At 35.2% G+C, this 23,410-nt stretch overlaps 2 protein-coding genes across 2 annotated transcripts in view; both read left to right on the forward strand.

Annotated features, from left to right (window-relative positions):
- The window catches only part of LOC108750944, a 297,617-nt gene that overhangs the window by 271,160 nt on the left and 3,047 nt on the right, over positions 1-23,410 (forward strand). The window lies entirely within an intron of this gene.
- On the forward strand, positions 1,598-2,469 carry LOC108750942 (putative uncharacterized protein FLJ37770). Its single transcript, XM_018490818.1, has 2 exons — positions 1,598-1,974; positions 2,370-2,469. Exons 1-2 carry the CDS (start codon positions 1,668-1,670, stop codon positions 2,423-2,425), a joined length of 363 nt encoding a protein of 120 aa, XP_018346320.1. The 5' UTR covers positions 1,598-1,667; the 3' UTR covers positions 2,426-2,469.

Raw genomic sequence — 23,410 nt, forward strand, 5'->3', positions numbered from 1 at the left:
TTTCAATATCAACCCAACGGTTCTGTCCCGAGTGGTTTATTAGTTAAAAACTGAGCATTTATTGTTCTCAGCTCTTATTTCATTTTATAGTCCTCGAGATAAGGTTTGTCTATTTGGTTCAAATATCTAACTCAACGGTTCAGTCCCGGATGGGTTGTTAGTTTAAAACGAGCATTTATTGCTCTCAGCTCCTATTTCAAGTGGTTTACTGCTCACTAATTTTTTGTGATGACGAAAGTTTCTTGTCGAAGAAAAGAACTGTGGAGTCTGGACGTAACAATGGCATAAATGTGTTTTTACATTCGGGTTTTCCATTTATCCTACTTAACTATAGTATAATTAATTAATTAAATTTAAAAGTCAACAAAGAAGAGAAACAGTATGATACACACACACACACACACACACGCACGCACGCACGCACGCACGCACGCACGCACGCACGCACGCACGCACGCATGCACGCAACTTATGGTCCCACCCGTCTTGAGCAGGTAGAGCGGACTAAATTGAGTCGAAAAATCCATTTTGCAATGCTCGCAATAGTTAACGAGATATCAACGTTTAAAGATAGCCGAATACGCGCATTCGCCCGAACTACTATTGCCCAAGATACGGCCCACCGAGAGCACGGTGCGCGGGCCGCAAGGAGTGGGGATGACCTAGCACGCGCGCCGCGCTGTTCGAGCTTATTGTTAGAGGCTCGCGGTAGTGAACGGCGCGCTTGCCCCATTACCTGCGCGTCAAGCTATCGATGGTGGATATTCGGCGCTTTAGAAATAATATTTCAATTGCGAAAATTGAGAAATGATCAAGAACTGTTTAAAAAAACTGTTAAAAACTCAGTTTAGTTCGTTCTGAAGCGTACACATGTATATACAGAAAAATGTTACATAAATATTACTTATTTCAAGTAAATTTAATAAAAGTATTTTTAAATTATATTATCAAAAAAATATTCTTTGTAATGATATAATCATTACTCAAAAGAAGAAAAATAAAAATTGCTTTCTCTCTTAGCATTAGAATGATATTTTTCTGTATTTTTCTACACTGCCGCTCATTGAAGTTCGGAAATCCACATAAATTTCATCGAAAGATCGTGTAAAAAATTAAGACATAAAACAGCATTTGTATTATTTTTGAAATATATTTTAGATCACTTGTACACATACTAGCAATTACAAAAGATTTATAAATTATTTTTAATTTTATGTAAAGTACTATGACTAAATCTTTGATATGACCCGAAACGAAATAGTCAAGCATGTTAAGATTCGGCGACCACGCCGACCTAATGATTGGGCCACCTCGACCCATCCACCTGTCCGGATAGCGCATGTCTAACACATTGCGTACCCGCCACGAAAAATACGCAGGAGCCCCGTCAAGTTGGAAAATGAGTCCCTCCCGTTCGCGAAGAGCAACGTCTTCGAAAAGGGTGGACAACTCATTTTCCAAAAAATCAACGTACATTCTGTCAAAAAAGTACCGGGAATTGATCATTTAAAAAGCCCGCTTAAAGGAATTGTCAAAATTCTTTTTGTCGCTAAGTTGGTATAACTGTCCTCTATACTGACGCGGAGCTGGAGTGCCATCTGTCATTTAATGTGATTATCGTGCTCGATTTTATCAGTTCATCTCAAGTGTGTTTTGCGATTTTTACAATGAATGAAAAGATCGAACAAAGAATTTGTCTCAAATTTTGTATTGCAAATAGAATTTCGTGTGCCGAATCGCTGAAGATGTTACAGAAGGCTTACGGTGAATCGACTTTATCAAAAACACGTGCATATGAATGGTACAGTGCATTGAAAAGCGGTCGAGATGTGGTGAAAGATTTGCCTCGCTCTGGTCGGCCATCAACGTCTTCAACTGAAGTTAACATCGATAAAGTGAAGGAAATGGTGATTGAAAATCGTCATTTCAGTTTGAGAGAGATAGCCGCTGAACTTACGGTGTCTCACGAATCAATTCGTATCATTTTACGCGATTGTTTGGGCATGGAACGCGTTGCCGCTCGACTAGTTCCGAAAGACCTCAATTTTCTTCAAAAACTCAATCGCGTAAAGGTCGCTGAAGACATGTTAGAACGAGTTAATTCCGACCCCACATTCATAAAACGCATTATAACTGGTGATGAGACATGGGTTTACGAGTTTGATATGCAAACCAGTCAACAAGCTTCGGAATGGCGCCTTCCAACTGAGCCAAAACCGAAAAAACCACGTCAAAGTCGATCAAAAGTCAAAGTGATGTTAACTGTTTTCTTTGATTGTCGCGGTGTTGTGCACTCGGAGTTTTTGCCAGAAGGTCAGACGGTAAATAAAGAATATTATCTGGGCGTTATGCGGCGTTTGAGAGAGCAAATTCGTCGAAAAAGGCCAGATTTGTGGAAAACAAACTCATGGATTTTGCACCATGATAATGCACCATCTCACAAGGCTATCATTGTGAACGAATTTCTGACCAAAAATCGAACAACCACCGTATTCACCAGATATGGCTCTGGCTGACTTTTTTCTCTTTCTAAAACTCAAATTACCACTTCGGGGCACTCGTTTTCAGTCGATAGAAGACATAAAAGAGAATTCGCGTCGAGAACTGAAGTCGATTTTCGGAAAATGCGTTTAAAAAATGTTTTGATGATTGGATTATTCGTTGGCATAAATGTATTATTTCGAAAGGAGCCTACTTTGAAGGCGATACAATAAATTTGAATGAATAATAACTATTTTGTGTTTTATTGACCAATTCCCGGTACTTTTTTGACAGAAGTATATCTTTCTTGTTAGGCGTGGTAGGTGAAAGAGAGGACGGATCTGAAAATTGTTACAAGAGTGTGATTTTAAAGTGTGTGTGCGCGCGCGTGTGTGTGTGAGAGAGAGGGAGAGAGAGAGAGAGAATTTCTTAAATAATCAAGTTATTATTACTGACGACTCGGTCCGCTATTATTCTTGCCCACACGTTTATCGTCCAACGATATTGAAACGCAGCTTGTCGAACAGCGTGCGAATTTTCAACTGCCCATAATACATGATTCCGGGAGTTGAACAGCGATTTGGTGCAAAGGTTGCTTTGCCCGTTTAGGATGCGGTCGAGGAAAAGGACGTTCCGCAGACACTGCGCGAGCAATCCTACGTTACATTTTGCTGTTAATATTTAAAAAAAATAGCGGGAATACTTTATAAAATAACAAAAATACCTTTACAAAACAGATTTGCGGCTCTTAGTCGTGTGCAATAAGTTGCTGCACCCGCTGATAGTGATACGGCGCACTCCGTTCTCGCGTATAGTACGATGCACCACGCGGCGAGAAACACCGAGCACATGAGCCACATGGTGTATGCTGTTCCCGGGGTTCTCTCTTCCATTTACGTGTTACGTCCAAGCTCCGCGCACATGTGGAGCTGAGGGTGTGAACGTAACAAGGAACCGAATTGTTAGACCGATTTGGTTGTATCCAGGCTCCGGACCGCAAGGGAGCCGTGGAGAAGGACCGACGCAAATCGGGAGGCTCTTCGCTTCGTCCTGAGGCTCCTAACGAGTCGGGGATCGCACGAAGGACGAAGTGGAAACCTCTGCTCGTGCTCCGCTAAACACACGAGTCGGACATACCTTTAAAGGGCCCAAACTGGGTCAGTGCGCCGAGAGGGCGCACTTTAACGCCAGCTGCGCCAGTACGGCCGTATGCCCTGACTTTCGGTCATGGAACTTAATTCAAGTGACCGGAGAGAGGGCGAAGTGCAATCGCGGGAGAACTTAAGAATACGAGGAGAGGTTATATTAGAAAAAAGACTACTGGGGAGTTAATTTAATAATAGTATAATATAATAAAAAAATAATATTGATCATTCATTTTGAATAAAAATAAAAGAAAATAAATACAATAAGAATAATACAATTTTGATAATTATGATTTATACATGTGTAAGTGTATGTGTGCGTGTGTGTGTGAAAAGTATCGTGGCAGAATGGACGGGAGGAGTTATAGCGGAGAGAATAGCGAGAGAATAAAAAGAGAAGGAGATTTTGGTGAGTGGATTTGAGAAGGTTTGGCTTAATTTTCCTCGGATGATGATAGTATTAACGGACACGAGCGACCGGTCGACAGATATCGGCGGCGAACAATTATCGTGGGGCGATGGCGACAGATTGAAATTATAACGTGAACGGACTCCAATGTTTTCATTTTCTTGTACATAGGAAGTCAAAAGGGAGAAAGAAAGAAAGAAAAGAATAAAAATAAAATAAACCAAATGAATAATAGAAAAAGATAAAATGAAATATTGAAATAAATTACCAAAAGATAAAGCGGGGAGGGAGCCAGAGAATAGAGATATACTGACTTACTACTGAGATGTTTATTGTTGGAGGTCCTCCGGCCAGGATGTGCAAGGCTGATGATATTTCTTTAACACTGACTCTACTGGAGAAAAAGGGCTACGAAAATCGGATGGAACTTTTTGAATATCGCGACAACTTCTTTAAATTTTCTTAGAGGAAAATCGCGACAAGTGTAGCTTGAGAAAATCACGACAAGTGTAGCTTGAGAATTTGGAGATAAATCTGCACGACAAGTGCAGCTTGAGAAAACTTGGAGGAAAATCTGCATCGAGGGCTGCGGAACCGCGATTTTTATACTAATCGCCTCGGATTACTTAAATTTGAATTGGTGGAATAGGTTTCGTTAGCTGGTAGTAGGATTTTCCTTTGCTCTTGGATTGGTCAAGATTTTGGGGGAGGAAAGGATGTTGACAGGAATCTGTAGTATGGGAAAGTGTCTTCCAAAATTTTATGATCTCAAGGTTCATGAGAAAACGCATGTCTCGTGCGCCAAGAAGGCGCCCATGCATCATCGCCAACCCGCATCTATCCCTGAATGCCGCGTGCTGTTTCTTATTTATTATTGATTTAGTTTATCTCGGAGCGACATTCACGAGGAGATACCAGATTCCTTGTTTTACAGAAAAAAGGAAGGAAGACAAAATTTTAGTGTTTCGACGAATTCCAGATCTCTACGAAAGAAAAGAGTCGTGCGAGTCCGCCAGACGTAACATACGCATGCATGTATTCTGCCACTATCGCGGTCATGCCGAATCCGCACAATCCGAACATGGATCCTATATCCCGTAAACGTCGTATACATCTCTGGAAAATGACTTTCTTAGGATGTGCGCGTTGAGGAAACTGTTCCGTGTACAAATAGGCGGCGGTACGAGCGTTTCTTCCGGCTCCACCGTACATAATTATCATCTCATTGTAGTCTTGAGCTATAGTTTGCCATTTTGCACAAAATGGATACAGTATCGTGTTTGGTTCTAAAGAAATATACTGAATTCGCGTCCAGTGTTAGACAAACGAAATTGTTAACAAACAAACATCGACGCTCATGTCGTTTGTTGGTCTCCGTCCACGCATTTAGCAAGATCGCGGGGTTGACAGAATATGTGCACGCATAAACATGGAGGAGAGAATCCTGGGAGCATTCGAGATAAACCTCGGGAACAGCATACGCCATGTGACTCATGCGCTTGGTGTTTCTCGGTGCGTGGTGCATTGTACTATACACGAGAACGCAGTGCACCCGTATCACTATCAGAGGGTGCAGCAACTTCTTGTACAAAATTAAAAGCCGCAAATCTGTTTTTGTGAAGGTATTTTTGTTATTTTATAAAGTATTCTCACACACACAAACACTTTTTATCAAATCACACTCTTGTAATAATTTTCAGATCCGTCTTCTCTTTCACCCGCCACGCTTAACAAGAAAGATATACGTCGACTTTTTGGAAAATGAGTTGCCCATCCTTCTTGAAGATGTTCCTCTTCGTGAACGGGAGGAACACATTTTCCAACATGACGGGGCTCCTGCGTTTTTTTCGCGGCGGGTACGCAATGTGTTAGATACGCGCTATCTGGACAGGTGGATGGATCAAGATGGCTATTTGGCCGGCGCGGTCGCCGGATCTTAACGTGCTCGATTATTTCGATTGGGGTCATATCAAAAATTTAGTCGAACATATTCGTCATAATACTGAAGCAAAGATGCGAGAAGCAATTCTCGCAGCTTTCAATACCATTACGCCAGAAAAACCGTGCCACGCGCAACATTACTCGAAGAGCCAAAATCTGTTTACAGAATACGAAAAGCACTTTGAACAATTCTTGCATTAAAATGCAAAAGTGGATTAGACCTACTGGGGATACCACTTAAAAAAAAATCCGTTATGCTATCTACTGCAAAGTGATATGAAAATAATAGCGCTTTATCAGATTTCTTGTCACAAAAGTGACAAAAGAAATTATTTCTTGACTCGCGAGTCTACGAGTATATCACACGCACCCAAAGAAAGGTTTCTTCGATTCAAAAAATCTTTGCTGTACGGTTTAAGAACAAATTTCTTTGATTTTAACATCATTTCTTTAATTGAAACCTCATTTTTTTAAATAAAATAAATTTTTTATTTGTTAAAAATATTATGTTCAAATAAAAGACAATTTTTTTCTTTAATCATATGACAAAGCAATGTTTCTTTAAATTGAAGAAACTTTTCTCTAAGTGTAGGCTCGCAAGTCAAAATTTTTCTTTGGCAGGAAATAAGTTAATTTTTTTTTCAATAGAAAAGAAACTTTTTAAATGGAAGGAACCTTTTTCTGTGTGCCGATTATTATTCGTGTATATACACTACCGCTGGAAGTTCAGACACTCCCATAAATTTTATCAAATGATCATTTAAAAAATTAAGCTTTATAAAACAGCAATTGTATTATTTTTTAAATATATTTTGAATCGCTTGTATACAATACATACTAACGATTGCAAAAGCTTTATAAATTAGTATTAATTTTGTTTGCCAAAAAGTATTGTCTTTACTTTGTATAACATTGATAATATAATTAATAAATTTCAAAAATTTGATGAGAGAACACAAATATGGGCTCATGCTATGGTGTATGTTACCAACCTATCCCCATAAGGGGATAGACTAGCAAAAATTTTATAAATTATTTTTAATTTTGTGTAAAATTAAATTAAAAATAATTTATAAATCTTTTGCAATTGCTAATATGTGTACAAGTGATCTAAAATATATTTCAAAAATAATACAATTGCTGTTCTATATCTTAATTTTTTACACGATCTTTCGATGAAATTTATGCGGATTTCGGAACTTCGATGAGCGGTAGTAAATAGAAAAATACAGAAAAATATCATTCTAGTGCTAAGAGAGAATGCAATTTTTATTCTTCTTCTTTTGAGTAATGATTATATCATTACAAAGAATATTTTCTTGATAGTATAATTTAAAAATACTTTTATTAAATTTATTTGAAATAAGTAATATTTATGTAACATTTTTCTGTATATACATGTGTACGCTTCAGAACGAACTAAACTGAGTTTTTTCGATTAGTTCTTGATCATTTCCCAATTTTCGCAATGGAGATATTGTTCCTAAAACGTCAAATATCCGTTATCTAGCTTAGCGCGCGGATAGTGAGCTCACTCACCGCCGTGAGTCTCTAAGCTCGAACGGCGCGACGCGCCTGCTAGGCCATCCCCGCTTCTTGAGGCCCGCGCAGCATGCACTCGGTGGGCCGTACCTTCGGCAGTAGTAAGTCGGTTGGACGCACGTATTCGGCTATCTTTAAACGTTAATATCTTGTTAACTATTGCGAGCATTTCAAAATGGTAGAGGACTTTTCGACTCAGTTTAGTCCATTCTATCTACTCAAGACGAGTGGGGCCATAAATTGGAGTTATCCTGTATATTGCAAAAATATATTATTTTACAATTGCTGCCAGTATTGGAAATCTCGTACAATTGCATTCCCACCAATCTATTATATCGGTATTTTAGAAAAGAATTCTTTCCGAAAAATTAATTTTTATTTCTACATTTATACAGAAATGAATTGATGTTTGTTTTTTTTCTTCTACGCTATCCACGGTATCATAAAAAAATGTCATTAATTTTGATTTCAATTGTCCTATAAAACAAATTAAAATTTAAGTAATTATTTGAGTGATTTATTTAAAAGCAATATTGATGGAATACCGTCATTTTGACATAATTTGCACATTACTATTCTGGTTTACATCCATTGTAATAATTTCATCTTAAATAGATTCAATTTTTTGCTTTAAGTTATCTCTGGTCTCCCATCTTTTTTCTCTTACTAAAGGTCTTTAAAGCATGAATCTAATAATATCGCATAAACGAATATCTTGTTCTTTATAATTGGTTTAAAATGTATCTGTAAGTGAAATATTGTATTGCAAGTATAATATGCAAGTATAATATGCTCACAATATATTCCCTGTTTATAATTAGCAGTTAATCCGACTAAAAAAATCATGAAGAAGCATCACATTTATATCGTTAAAAAGATTTTACATCCATGATCACTGCCCGACCTGATTTTAAATTCGGGTGCTCAAAATTTACGGGTACCCGAAAATTATAAACATTTGGGTCCTGACCCGATCCCGAAAAAAATTCTTGACTCAATCCGAAATCTTGGGTACCCGCACACCCCTAGTAGAAGCCTTTAAGAGCCAATACAGATTATATGTGCGTATGCAAATATTCTGTATTATATTAATACGCAAACACATAATATTAAAACGCAAACATATATAAGTTTCAATCCTATTTTTGGATCCTTTTCAGTATAATAACAAACAATTATTAAATAAAATATTAGAAACAATAATTACGCAATAAAAACGGCAATAATATTTATAAGGATGAAAATGTGCTTAAAGCTATATTTTCTCTTATAAATATAATTAATTAACGTTTCGAGTTCACAGAGTCTTTTTCCAAAATCTTTATAATATCTAAATCGTATACATGATTAATTTAATCATACATACAGTCAAGATTAATATACAATACTATCACTAAGAAACCAAAACGAAACAAAAAGGCTCCATATTATATCAATTTTTGATATAAGAGTGTTAAACTCTCGATATTTTTGTCGTGAAGCAATAAAATAAAATTGATAGCAGATTTCTCATTGTTCAATGAGAATCATGGTATGTCAAGATGAAGTAATTAACAAGTCTAAATAGTAAATTGTCAGTGATAAGAATAAAATTATAAATAAAATATAGAGAAATAAGAAAAGACAATTTCATTTCAAATTTTTGGTCTCTTGTCGTTGAGACATCTCACACAAGTGAATAATTTCAACAGTTACCTTTGGATAGTATATATAAATAAACAAGTAACAAAGAGTTCACAAAATCATTCAAACTTTGTCAATTCGTCTATTGGATAAATCGTTGAGAACATTAAGACAGGAATCATCCAATGACTCAGTGTCTTTCATACAGTTAACTCCATCTTTTTGTTCCTTAATATAAATCATTTCAAGAATAAGCCTCTTCTATTGATTATATTCAAAATCTAAAATCTTAGTATATCCCAATCAAAATTATAATTATAATTTAAAACATGTTCTGAAATTACTGAGTGTTTGAATGTATCCAATTTCAAATTGTTCTTGTGTTCTTTTATCTTAGTTTTTAATTTTCTCTTCGTTTGGCCTACATATGACACGTTACAATCTTTACAGTTGATTTTATAATTATATGACTATTATTTTCCCTATTATTTTTGTCTTTATGTGTTCGAATGATTTGATTGAGTTTATGTAGAGACCGAAAAACCTACTATGGTCGATGATTTTTTTAAAAACGAATATAACATGATCAGATATGTCTTTTATATATGGAAATATTCTAAACTCTCTGTCATTACAATTATTTTCTTCTATATGGAAAGCTGATGTTTTTTTTTCGATTTCTTGTTTTGTAAAGAGATGTTTCAATCTTTTGTTAATAACATCAAAAATAAATTTCAGAGACTAACCATTGTCCAGTAGTATGTTAATACAACACTTTAAATTATCTTCGTGAAACAAAGGACGTGACAAATTAATGTCTCTATCTATCATATTATAGATGGACCTACTTTATGACACTTTGAATGATTAAAGAAAAATGACAAATATCTATCGAAAAAAGTTTCTTTATCCCCATTGATTGAAACCAATCAATGGGGATTTTACCATCTTTAATCATTAAGGTTAAGTCTAAAAAACTTAAACAATAGTCTCCACTTAAACGGTAAATTGTAGTCTTTTATGATAACTGTTAAATTTATTTTTGACAATTTTCAATTTCATCTTTAGGAGCGATCAAAAAAATGTTATCCACATATCTAAAATATGTGAATCATTTCAATGTGCTCACCACATGCTCCTTTAGATCTTGCATCACAATGTCGGCGATAACCGGTGATAAGTAACCCATAGGAGTTTTATAGATTTGTTTATGTTTTTTTTTCTTTTTTTTTTCATACTCGTATGTTTCATTATTTAAATTAAAATATGTAGAGGATAACACGAATCTAACTACGGTTATAAATCTTTCTTCGGGTATCTTTGTAAAATCTTTAATGTAAGTTCATCTTTTTGTGATGCCATCAATCGCTAGATCAAGAGAAACATTGGTAAATAATGAAACTACATCTAATGAAATAAGCATATGGGATTCATCCACGTTAAGACCGGACAGACAATTGTTCAAAATAAAGTTATTATCAACATGTCCTGTAGCTTCTGGAATGCATTTGGAATAACTCTTTGTAAATAGTTCACCGAAGGATGTAAAACAGTATTTATCGAGGAGACAATAATCCTAGAGGGAACATTTTCCTTGTAGAAGAGCATATGCATTAGGAAGAGAGGAGTTACTCGTTTGTAAGGGAAATGCTTCCTTCACAGATATAACTCTTTCTTTTTTTATTTCTTTATTATATCATTTGCCTTCTTTTCTATAGATGCTGCAAGATTTTTTGTACCACTGTATAAATATTTTTATTGTTAAACATCTCTTCAATTTTTTGTGTGTAAACATTTTTGTCTAAGATCACCGTAACTATTACCACTGTAATTATTGCTCGTAATTATTGTCATTTATAATATTTTATTTATTACTAAACAAGAAAAAAGTCACTTGTTAACGATTAAATGTTTGCTAAAAATCATCTGAATATAAATTACGTCAAAATTAGAGTGAGTTGATATGATCATACGCTAAAATTTGTCAAAAATTTGTCAAAATCGAATGTTGCGTCCAAGCATTCATTAAGTTCTAATTTATTGTACTATTATATATGATGAAATTGAAATATAAGCAAATTTGAATTCCAATGATAGTATAGTTACGTTCTATCAACAAGTGTACTTACATGAATAAGGTGGGAACGAAAATTCTTCTGTCATATATATTTTATTAAATTGTCAGGTTTACTATATCATGTCAAAAAATTATTAAACTATCAATATTACAAATCAAACTAACCAAGACTCCTTATAAATCAAAGAATTGGAAAGGATACGGGCAGTAGGAGTCAAGCGCAAAAGACGTCGCGCAAATAATATATCTATGAAGTGTGAAACTTCTATATTTACTAAAATGCGCTTATATTTCGGCTCACTTTTGAGCCCTCCTTAGAGACAACAAATTAACATAAATAAACTGTAAATAAAAAATCCTATCATGGTGAGCTCCCCTACTACGAAAATTTAAATACCAGAATTAAACCTCAAAAGAGAAAAAAAAAAGAAAAATAAACGAAAAGAAGGAAATAATGGAAATATCGAAATAGAGAATATGAAAAACTAATTTATCAAAAACCTTAAGATTATAATTAATTATTCCAAAAATAAGGACGCTCACTCTGATCACAAATCACAAACTTATATTACTATGAATTATTCAAAAATAGGTTCTCGATATTTTGCCAGTCAGTATCAGGCACAGTGAGTTACTTTTAGTTTCAGCTAGTATTATTGAAGCTTACAAATAAAAAATTTTACATTGAAACGTTAATCAATTCCATAAAAATGAAAGTAATCAAAAATCATGCTAGTGATTAGTAGATGAGTAATACTCATTACTGCGTAAGAACGACACTAACTAGACAACAACCCAAGCCTTTATAGTTTGTCTATGATCGGGAGGTAGGTCTTAGAAAATCAATATCTTCCTGTAGTACTCCTCGTCTAGTATTGTAACGTTGTCCCAATCGAAATCATGGCCTTCTTGTAACCGATGCTCCATTATGACATTACGAGTAGAGATGTTCCATCTCATGTGGTCCTTATGCTCCGTGATTCTTGACTGTCTACACACTGTCTACACGTCTGTCCCACATAACTTGCATCGCAACTCTTACACAAGATCTTATAAACAACATTCGACTTCTTGTCACACGGTAAAGGATCCTTATGTACCCTAATGAATTCTCGCAATTTATTACAGTACTATGGAACGATACCCTCATACGCTTACTATTCAATCTGCTAAACTTCTCAGTAATACCACGAACGAAAGGAACAGTGAACCATGAAGACTGCATTGCTTCTACTCTATTATCATTAACAACACTCTTCCTATTCCATCATTATTTGACGTGCTGTGTGACAGCTAGCGTTGTCATGATGAAGGATGATGAGACAATTTCGGTTTGTTTTACGCAATTCATTTATGACTTCTCGCAAACAAATTGTTGTATACCAATCAGTATTTACAGTCCTTCGATCTTCTAAAACACAGTTGTCACATGTCCGGTATAACCGAAGAAACAAGCAATCATTTGCTTGGCAGCACTGCGTGAACGAACAACTTTTGTTGATTTCGGTTCATTTTGAAATACCCAAACAGTGGATTGTTGTTTATTTTCGGGCTCATACGAATAGATCCATGTTTCGTCTCCAGTAACGATGTTGTAGACCAAATTTGACCGATCTCGGTTGAATTTCTTGAACATTTCTTTGCTCCATTTAACACGAGCCTATTTTTGAGCTTCGGTCAAATTGTGTGGGATCCAACGACTGCAAAGTTTCCGTACGCTCAAGTGATCATGTAAAATAGTATGTATTGCTTTCATGTCAATGCCTAAGAATGCCTGAATCTCGCGGTATGTTATATGCCGGTCTCGCTCAATCATTTCACGCACAGCATCAACATTAATGGCAACAACAGACGTGGATGGACGACATTCACGGAATTTATCACTAAGAAAAGTACGTCCACGCTGGAATTCGACAAACCAATTATAAACAGTCCTATTGGATGGTGCTTCATCCCCAAAAGCGAAATGAAGTCGATCGATGCATTGTTTCGGAGTTAGATTACATTTGTAATCGTAAAAAATCATTGCCCGAAAATTTTCACGCGAAATTTCCATTTTCTTACAAAATAACTTCTTTTAAAATACTAGCAAACAAAACTAGTTGGCTTGGGTACAAACTGTCAATTGAATTATAGGTTAAAAACGTCTAATTTTACGGATATAACAGTAGCAGAACGTTGGCGTCACTGGAAGTAATATATTGCAGAAACTTTTCCATTAGCCTACGTATATTTGAGAAAAACGTCTTACAATCCAATTAAATGCAACTTTTAAAGGTCCTGTAGGAGATTCCGAGAAAATTTCAACTGGATCTTGTTCTGGGTGATCAGACCTACAATTTGAGAGAAGTAACATTTATTTGAACGCTTGGGATCTTGCTAAAATCGACTTTGAAACTCAAAATTTATTTTGATCATTTTTTCACATTAATCAGACTATATTTCTTAAGGCGTATATCATAGAGTTAAATGAATTATTACATCATGTTCAACGATCAAAAAAAACATACTGTACCACATTTGAAATCTGGATTAAGACATTTTTGCAAATCAAACATGTGTCAAGAAAAATCAAAACTTTAATTTAAAAATTATTCATTAGCGACTTCTAAATTTTAATATTTTTTGATAAAAATTTAGGGGTGTTTTTTTTATATAAAATGCAAGTTTTTAAGCTAAGCGGCTGATTAAAAAATAATTTTTTTTCTTGGCAGGCTAATATACAGAGTATTTCGAATGTTTTTGCCAATCGTTTTTGTATAGATAGAGCAGACTAAACTGAGTCGAAAAGTTCTCTACCATTTTGCAATTTTCGCAACAAGTTAATTAACAAAATATTAATTATTAAAAATTGCCAAATATTGGTCTTGAAAAATTTTTTACTCAAACACTACCAACTTTATAGAAAAGCTGAAGGAGACAAAAATCATTAATTTTTTTTTAATAAAGTTTTGAGAATTTTTTCAGAATTTTTTCAAAATTTTTTAATGCCATATTTTCTCATGTTGGTAAAAATAAGAAAATGCAGTACTAAAAAATTCTGAAAAAATTCTTAGAGTTCTATTATTAGCTCTGTGCCAGTCGAGCATCGAGTTGTCGAGCATGATATAGCGTGACAATTTTTGAACAAAAATTTGCTTTTTATTCCTGAAGTGGCACTAATTTAGAGTTATTTATATTTTTTTATCCGTTGGAAGGAGAAAACAGAATAATTCTAACATGTTCGATCTGTATAACCTGTATAGTGTTGTTCGTTGTGAAACATGGAAGAAGTGAAAAAGTATCTGCTTCAACACAATTTACCGAAACCAATTAGGCGTTTTGAGAGCAAGTTGAAATTGGAATTTCTGCGAGTGTATCATGCACCGAAAAAATTATATTCTTGAAAGATGTACTTAATATTTTCTCTTAACAGATATAAGAATATTTCCTCTTGAATTAATAATATATTCTTGATTTGCAAAGGCGATCGTCGCTACACGCGCGCTTCATGCAGTTTTTGATGATATCCTCCTTAAAATTATGCAACCTTCATCTGAAACAGTTTTCTCTAAAATGTATTGTTCAAAAGATATTTGAGATCATTGTGTAAAATAGTACGTTTTTATATTAAGAATATGATAATTTAGATAATTTCCCTCTTAAACTAAAAGGATTATTTTGAAGCTTATTTTAGAGCAAAACATACTATACGTAAGCAAGATATTCTTAAGTTAAGAGTACAATTTTTTTTATGTGTACATATTATGTCATGTACATATTACATGCGTGCGCGTGCGTGCGTGTGTGTGTATGTGTGTTCAAAGATTAAAATATTAAAATATTAAAATATACTCCACATAGAGGAATATTCTAAATAATTAGAATATCTTATTATATTAGAAGGAAATTCTCTAACTTTTATAATATATACTTGGCGCTTATTTTAGAAAATATTCTGTATTTAATCGGATATATTAAAAATCTAGAATAAAATTTTTTCGGTGTACAGATATTATATTATTTTTAATTTTTATAAAAGTCATGTGACAAAATTGTAAATGACTCTTGGTGAAAATAAATTGTTGAAAATTGCTGAAATTGTAAAAATTTTTTATCACTTGACCCATTTCAATATAATTCAGTTAAAATAGGTTAATTGATCAAAAATTTTAACAATTTCAGTAATTTATTTCCATCCAATGACATTTCCACTAAACAATATTATTTCCATCAACGACATTATTATCTTTATAACATATTTTCACGGATGCTTTCTATATAAAGATTATGTATTTCGCGGGTTTCCTTCGTGTCCAGATCCATTCTTGGAATGCCAATATTTCATTAACTTTGCAGTCCACTTCATCAGGACGAGGAACAGCCTAATACTGAGCTGTTTCTCCGAATCGTTCCTTTTATATTACGCTACTTGTTGGAGTGGTGGAAAGAAGAGAATTGTGGGTGGGGGGGGGGAGATGGGGAAAATTGGTCAGTTTTCAATAACCGACTCATTTTCCCCACGAGAGAAATGGTTTTTCATATTTTATTTATGTTGTAGCCATTCTCTCTATTTAGAATGTTAGGATGCTTTTGTATTTATTCTTTATGGCTTTTATATACTTTCTTGGAAAGTATGATGTAATGTTGGCTATTGTGGTTGTTTTGTCAAACAGTATTTGATATCCTATTTCGATGTTGTGTTTTGATAATGCAGACTGCGTCAAGTATTTTAGTCTAACATCACGTTGGTGCTCTTTTATCCATAGGTTAACCATTCTTCCGGTTTCTCCAATGTATAATTTCCCGCAGAAACAAGGTATTTTGCTCCTGCGAAGCTGAGTAGAGGTCTTTGATCTTTAGCATTTCTTAAGATTTATCTTATTTTTTTGAATAGTTTGGAAGATAGTTCGGATATTTTATTGTGTCCACCCACAATTCTTTTCTTTCTCCGCCCACCACTCCAAGAAGTAGCATAATATAAAAAGAACGGCCCGGAGAAACAGCTCAATATCAGGCTGCTCCTCTCCCTGATGAAATGGACTGCAACGTTCACGAAATGTTGGCATTCCAAGAATGGATCTGGACACGGAAGAAATCAGCGAAACGCATAATCTTTATATAGAAAGCACTCACGGAAGCCTAAAAAATATTATCAAATATCTCTACGGGGAGAATATCTTTGCTAAAGTAAACACTTTCAGCAAACTTAGGTCTTCCCTAGCTAAGAAACTATGGCATTTCTAATACGCTGCAGGGATAATAACATCATCCCAAAGTTCCACAACTCAAGGACTACCTAGGAACTCACAAATCCAAAACCATTCTTCATAAAATCTGCCTTTTTCTCTGCCGACTCCTCTCCTCCTCGAGCGGATCCCGAGATCGGGGAGTCTACAGCGAGCGAGAGTGGAGAGGTCACAGTGAAATTAAATGTATCCTGACGCAACTAATAAAACTAATACTGTTCACCTACAATTTCAAAATTTATCAATTTTTTCTCATCAAAAAATGCTATCTCATTAAGTCACAAATAGCTCAAATCTCCTATAAAATCTTTAAACTCCACTTGTTCCTATCCACGTTGCGGCATGATGTCTGGCGAATCCTAGATCGTATTACATACGAACAAGCCATCAAGGCCCACACAATTCTCTGAAAGACAGAAACAGAAATACATAAACCTTGTCCCTCATAAAAATCTACAACCTCCTCCACATAACATCAAAAACTTATCCAACAAAAACCTGTCTCAAGACACTATATCTGCACTTGCCGGCTTTAACTTCGCAGTAGCACCTAGAAAGATTTCAAAGGAAGAGATTATCAGCCAAATAGAGTCAACCATCTACTGATTCCCATCAGAACAAGCAGATAATATCCACAGACGGGTAACCAATATCCTTTCCAAATCCCCTCCATCAAACATCACTAGACAAAAGCAACTAGCCCTCCAAGACCTGAATAGGGACACAGACATCATCGTGCTTCCAGCCGACAAAGGCAATACGACAGTAGTCATGAACACATCAGATTATAAGAAAAAGATGAAGAACCTTTTCTTGAACAATACAAAAAGCTTGACAAAGATCTAACTAATACAACCGCACAGATTCTAGTGGAGAAAAGCAACATTTCTCTCTCTCTAGTAAAACTAAATTAACAATAAAACCTACAAATTCTTTCTAACCAAGACTATATGGACTACCAAAAGTACACGAACCAAACATCCCCTCAGACCGATTGTCAGCGTCATACACTCTCCGACATACAACTTATCCCGCTTTCTAGCACAAACACTACAACTCCTCACTGGAAAATTCGAATCACACATAACCAACTCAACGGACTTCATACAAAAGATCCAAAAAATCCGACTGCAAGATCTAACTTTAAAGCACTGCTTAACCACTTACTTCTCCTGTAACAACCAATTTTATGAACAAACTTTAAGAGCGACAATAGGCTCTCTTATTTTTCTTGTAATTGCCAACATCTTCATGGAGCATTATGAGAAAGAGGCCCTCAGAAAGATACCCAAAAAAATCAAAAATTTGGTTCCGTTATGTAGATAACATATTCAGTGATATGGAAACACGGCAGAGTCGAACTCCGTAAGTTCCTTATTTTTCTCAACAATCAATATCCAAATATCCACTTTACTATAGACATAAAAGAAAACCGAAAACTCTCCTTCTTAAATGTTCTTTGTCTAAGAAAACTGACCTTACGCCATCAAGTGTACAGAAAATCAACACACAGATACTTACATGTCGAATCACACCACCATCCAGCACAAAAACAGTCTGCAATCAACTCATAAAGCTTGTACATAGAGCTTACACCATCTCTGACAAAGAACATCTACAGACAGAACTCAACAACTTAAAACTAGCCTTACAGAAAAACGGACACGACAAAAAAGACAATTAAACAATCAATAAACATACAAACAAGACAACGGTCAACACATTTTTGATCGATTCATTTTTATTTTTCAACATAGTCTTCTTTCAATTAGATACACTTGATCCAACGATTCTCCTTTTCTTTTTCAACTTTTTCAAGCCGTCCGAATAATATGATTTGTCCAACCCTTTAAAATAAGCCTCTATTTCCGATGAACTGCTCTCTGGTGATGAATTTCTTTTCTCCAAATCATTTCTTTTGGAAACAGAAAATAGTCGCAGGGGGCTAAATCTGGCGAATATGCTGGATGGGGAAGCAATTCGTAGCGGAATTCGTTGAATTTGGCCATCGGTGTCAGGCACGTGTGAACCCGTGCATTATCTTGATGGAAGAGCACTTTCTTCTTCGCCAAATGGGGACGTTTTTTCTTTAAAATGTTGTTGAAACGGTCCAATAAGACTGCGTAGTAATCGCCGTTGATCATTTACTTCGACGGAAAATAATCGATATGAATTATATCGCGTGCATATCAAAAAACTGTGGCCATCACCTTTCCGACCGACTTCACGGAAGGTCTTCGCCTTCTTCGGAGCTGGTTCACCCGGTGAAGTCCATTGTTTTGACTGTTCCTTCGTCTCGGGTGTGAAGTAATGGATCCATTTCGTCCACAGTAATGAATCGACACAGAAATTCATCTGGATTACGTTGAAACATCTACAAACATTGTTTTGAAATTGTCACACGGTCGCGCTTATGATCCACAGTGAGTAAACGCGGCACCTATCTTGCAGATAGCTTTTTTATACTCACTTCTTCCTGCAAAATTTAAATCACTGTGCCATGTGATATGCCTGTGACCTGAACAAGCTCGCGCACTTTCACTCGTCAATCAGTCAAAACAATATGTCGTCACATATGGACTTTATCGATGATTTCTGGCGTAGCAGCCTCAATTGGACGTCCCGAACGAGGTGCATCACATATGGATGTACAACGATGTTTAAATTCATTCACCCAATTGTATACAGTTACAAACGCTGGTGCAGATGTGCTATGAACATTATCCAACTCGGCTTTGATTTCTTTCGGTGTTAAACTTTTCATATGTAGATGTTTGATCACTGCACGAAACTCGTTTTTTTCCATTTTGCAAAAAATACAAAAGTTGTTCGCTTTAATCGTTTACAGAAATGAAACCACGCGATGAATTCCGCTCAAAATTTGACAGTAATCATCTGAAAGGTGCTACTTGTCAAAAAGTAATGTGACATGACATTGCGAGTGCCCTCTGATAGATTTTCTAAGAACTTATTGACTTGCCGTCGTACATTTTCGGGATGTCGAAGAAAATTTTATTTCGAAAGAAGTCGCGATTCTAGCGATTAATGTGACAATCACCGGACACGGAATTATGACGTCACCTTGTTCATTTGACGATTTACCCGAGAGAGTAAGACGAGAAAACAACTGGCTTATACGAAATTATCACGGAATGGAATAGGTTGATGGAGACGTCAATCTAAAAAACTTTACGATACATCTGCGTGATATTATACAACATGCACGCTACATCTATACCAGAGAACAAGAGAAGACACTTATCTGAATAATCTATTTTCTAGAAACATATATAATCTGGGAGGAATTTCTCTGGCTTTGAAAATCTATCAGATTTTAAAGGCCATGGACAACGTTGCACACATCACGGATTTTGAACCAGTGTCGAATCACATTGCGTCTTATGCAACGCTTACAAATTGAAACGTTGACTAACTATACGAAATAACAGCAATTCAAATTACGATAGCCTTCTCTTAAAAAATTAGAGCGAGAGCAAAATAACAGACAGCGGGAATTTTTCAATTTAATTTAAAAATCAGAAACACATTATTCGCAACATTGAAGCGTGGAAAATATCGTGACAGAAAAGACAAACTACAGTGAGGACAAACAAGTGACAGACAAGGAGAAAAAAGCTCTTTCAAAATTCAACTCGTCGACTGATAGAAATAAAACTAACACTAGCGTCTCACAAACGTCGAGCATTTTTGGTCCACATCGCACACGCCGGCAAAAGAGATACATTTTGAATTTACGCAAACATTTTCTCTCTCACGCTTTCCGAGGACGAGAAATGAATTCGTTGGAAATTTTAAACACATTACATTATCTCAGTGTCCGACATGCAGGGGTCTATCCTGCCGATCGACTGCCATTGTCGCTAACACAGACAGACGATCACGATTCACCTTCTACATCGATGAACACGGAACAGGGACGTATTTCGATAGCTACGGCTTGCCGCCCTTAGATCCAAGATTCCTTTTATGACCTTTTATGACTTCGACGAAACTCCACTACGTATCGCTGGAATACAATAACTCTACAAGGAATACTTTCTCAAACTTGTGGACAATACTGCTGTGTATTTCTACATTTTATGTGTAATGGCTATAATCTTAATCAGTTTCTTAATCTGTTTACCTCTGATTGTAAGCGAAATGACCGATTGATTATACAGTTATTTCATAAAATTTTTCTTCAATGTAAACATAAATTCGTAAATTCTCATGCTGTATGCTGTTAAACGTGTACTCTTTCAAAAAAATAAAAAACCATGTCACAATGTCTCTTTTAAATAAACTTTCAAACTTGTAAATATTGCCTGTCTCTTACTCCTACCCCCACCCTCATTTACAATAAATACATTTTCTCTCGTGTTACATACTTAGAAAATGTACATTAAATACAATATATAAAATATAGAAAGAATTTTTTTAAAGTAATGCTCGAAGATGTCGTTAAATATGTTTGTTCCTCTCCCATTCTTCCTAGCAAAAGTAAGACTCCCTCTAGACTTGCAAATTTTCATATAAAATCTCATCTCTTATATATAAAAAACACTTCACTAAAACGCCAATACGTCGGAGACATTGTGCCTCGCCAACAAAAAAAAATGACCGTCATAAAACCACCCGCTATTCATGCCCCAGTGTTCGTACTCTGCCCTCGCGACAAAAAATGTTACAGGCCCAATCTGTACTCACCATTTTTTCGAATTTTACCTTCCATTTTGTCCAGAGGTCCTCTATCCCCCTTCTCCAATCACCTCATAGGTACAGTGCGAACCAATCAGATCTTTGTTAAGTATAGGGCGAACCAATTAGAACACATCATTTAATTATCCTATCATCCCCATCCTTTACTCCTCGACCAATTAGAGCGCACCCTTTTTTCAGACTGACCCGTCTAGACCACGCCCACGGCGCCGAAGGGAGACGTGGAGAGGATTTGTTTTGACTCCCCGTGGCTGCCCATATACTACTAATAACTTTTTCTAGCTTTTCTAGAGAACATATTTTTTAATGACAACCAACGTTCTTCCATCGCATCATCTATAAAAAATTAATTTGTCATATATTTGTAATATAATATTTATAATAAATTTTTTCAAGTTTTTACCTGTCATATCTATGTTATATAAATTTTTTAATTGTTCTGATATCATTTGCTACAAATCTTTTTTTTTATTAATATTTTTAAAATTAACGTTTTTTTTTGTCGTAGAGACATGTATTGTCTCGTACGAAATTAATAGTTATTTTATCTACAATTGTTGTTTCCATCTCGTTTACTAGTTAAATTGCACTGTCAGTTGTCGGAAAAAGATGAAAGTTGGTCATCTTGCGTTGCGACATCGACATTCGACTTACGACTACTTCTTTCGACAAACAATCCAACGCGCATGTGCCCGACGTCCAGCAGCGACATACGACTTATTGTAGAACAAGCTTTATGTGCATGTACACGACATATGACAACTGATTGTACAATAGAATAGGCCTAAAGAAATCTGAAATTTTTTTCTTTTTTCTAGCTTTGGACACGAAATACACCAACGCTAAGTACATTAGCATATATATTTTAATCATGAAAAAGGAATCTTTATTTTGTAAAATTACTATAATACGAAGAAATCGGACAGAAACAATAACTTCAAAAACGATAACTTCAAAAACGATAGTTTTATCGGTAATACAAGCGGCTTCAGCATCCCTTTAAATTGTTGAATGTTGAAATAAGTTTTTTAGTGTATGCATTGAATGATATTGAACATCTCTCTCAGCAACCAATAATTAGACATTTTCGATTCTTCTATATTTCTTCTTATACATTACATCCCACTAGTCCAATATGAATAGATAATATGACGCAATATACATATTGTACATAGCGCGTTACACAACAATATTGCACACAGTACAATGTACACACAATCGTATTACACATAGAGCATTTTTCACACTGTTGCATTGTACATAGCGCATCGCAAATATAACTGCATATATCGCATTGGACACATGATCATATTACACATGTATCACCTAAGGCATTCTACAATGTACCAAATACTCCATCACTAGAATTATTAAGGCTTTCAATTGGCGATCGCGAAACATTGCGATTGGCAATGGTGGACTAGTAATGTATTACAGAATACTTTTAAGTGGTACGTGTGTATAATACAGTCGTATGTACAATCCGCTGTGTACAATATGTTATTGTAATACGATGCAACATGTTGTGTAATACGATTATATGTATAATATAACACGATCATGTGCAATGTGTAGTACAATATAGCATATAGGTCAATGTGCCATATGCAATGCAATGTGCGCAATAAGATCGTGTGTGCATCGATCATGTGTGCAATGCGCTGTGTGCAATATGGTTGTGTGTAAACGAAGCTATGAGCTATTATTTTTGTAGGCAAGCTTATCCCTCTCTAATAAATATATGTATGTTTCAAATCAAAAAAAGTGAAATAAATAAACAAATTCAAAGGACTCTTTCAAAACATAATAACAAACTCAATCAACGGGCGAAGTAAGAGTCAACCACATTTTTTAAAATTTTCATAAAATTACAATATATATTATATTAAACGCGATGAAGCATCACGCCAAAAAAAATTAGACTATAAACTAATAAATTACAAGTTACAAGTTTCGGCTACCGGTTTGAGCCCTCTTCAGACATTAGTACAATGAAATTAACAGAACAAAATCAATTGTCGCAAGTATTCGCATATTCAGAATAATCACAGTTCGGGTGAGTCTTGATCTCGAAACATAATTTCCGTATGGTTGAACAGTCAAAAGTATTAAAATTGTCATTGGTGAAGTTCTAGTTAATAAAAAGGATAAATTAAAAACAAAAAACGTAAACCGACAAATACGCATAAATAAAATAATATAAAATAACGAAAATCCAACAAAATCAATAAAAATTATTTCATAA

The sequence above is a fragment of the Trachymyrmex septentrionalis genome, unplaced genomic scaffold (genome assembly GCF_001594115.1).
Source record: "Trachymyrmex septentrionalis isolate Tsep2-gDNA-1 unplaced genomic scaffold, Tsep1.0 scaffold39, whole genome shotgun sequence".
Taxonomy (NCBI): Eukaryota; Metazoa; Arthropoda; class Insecta; order Hymenoptera; family Formicidae; genus Trachymyrmex; species Trachymyrmex septentrionalis.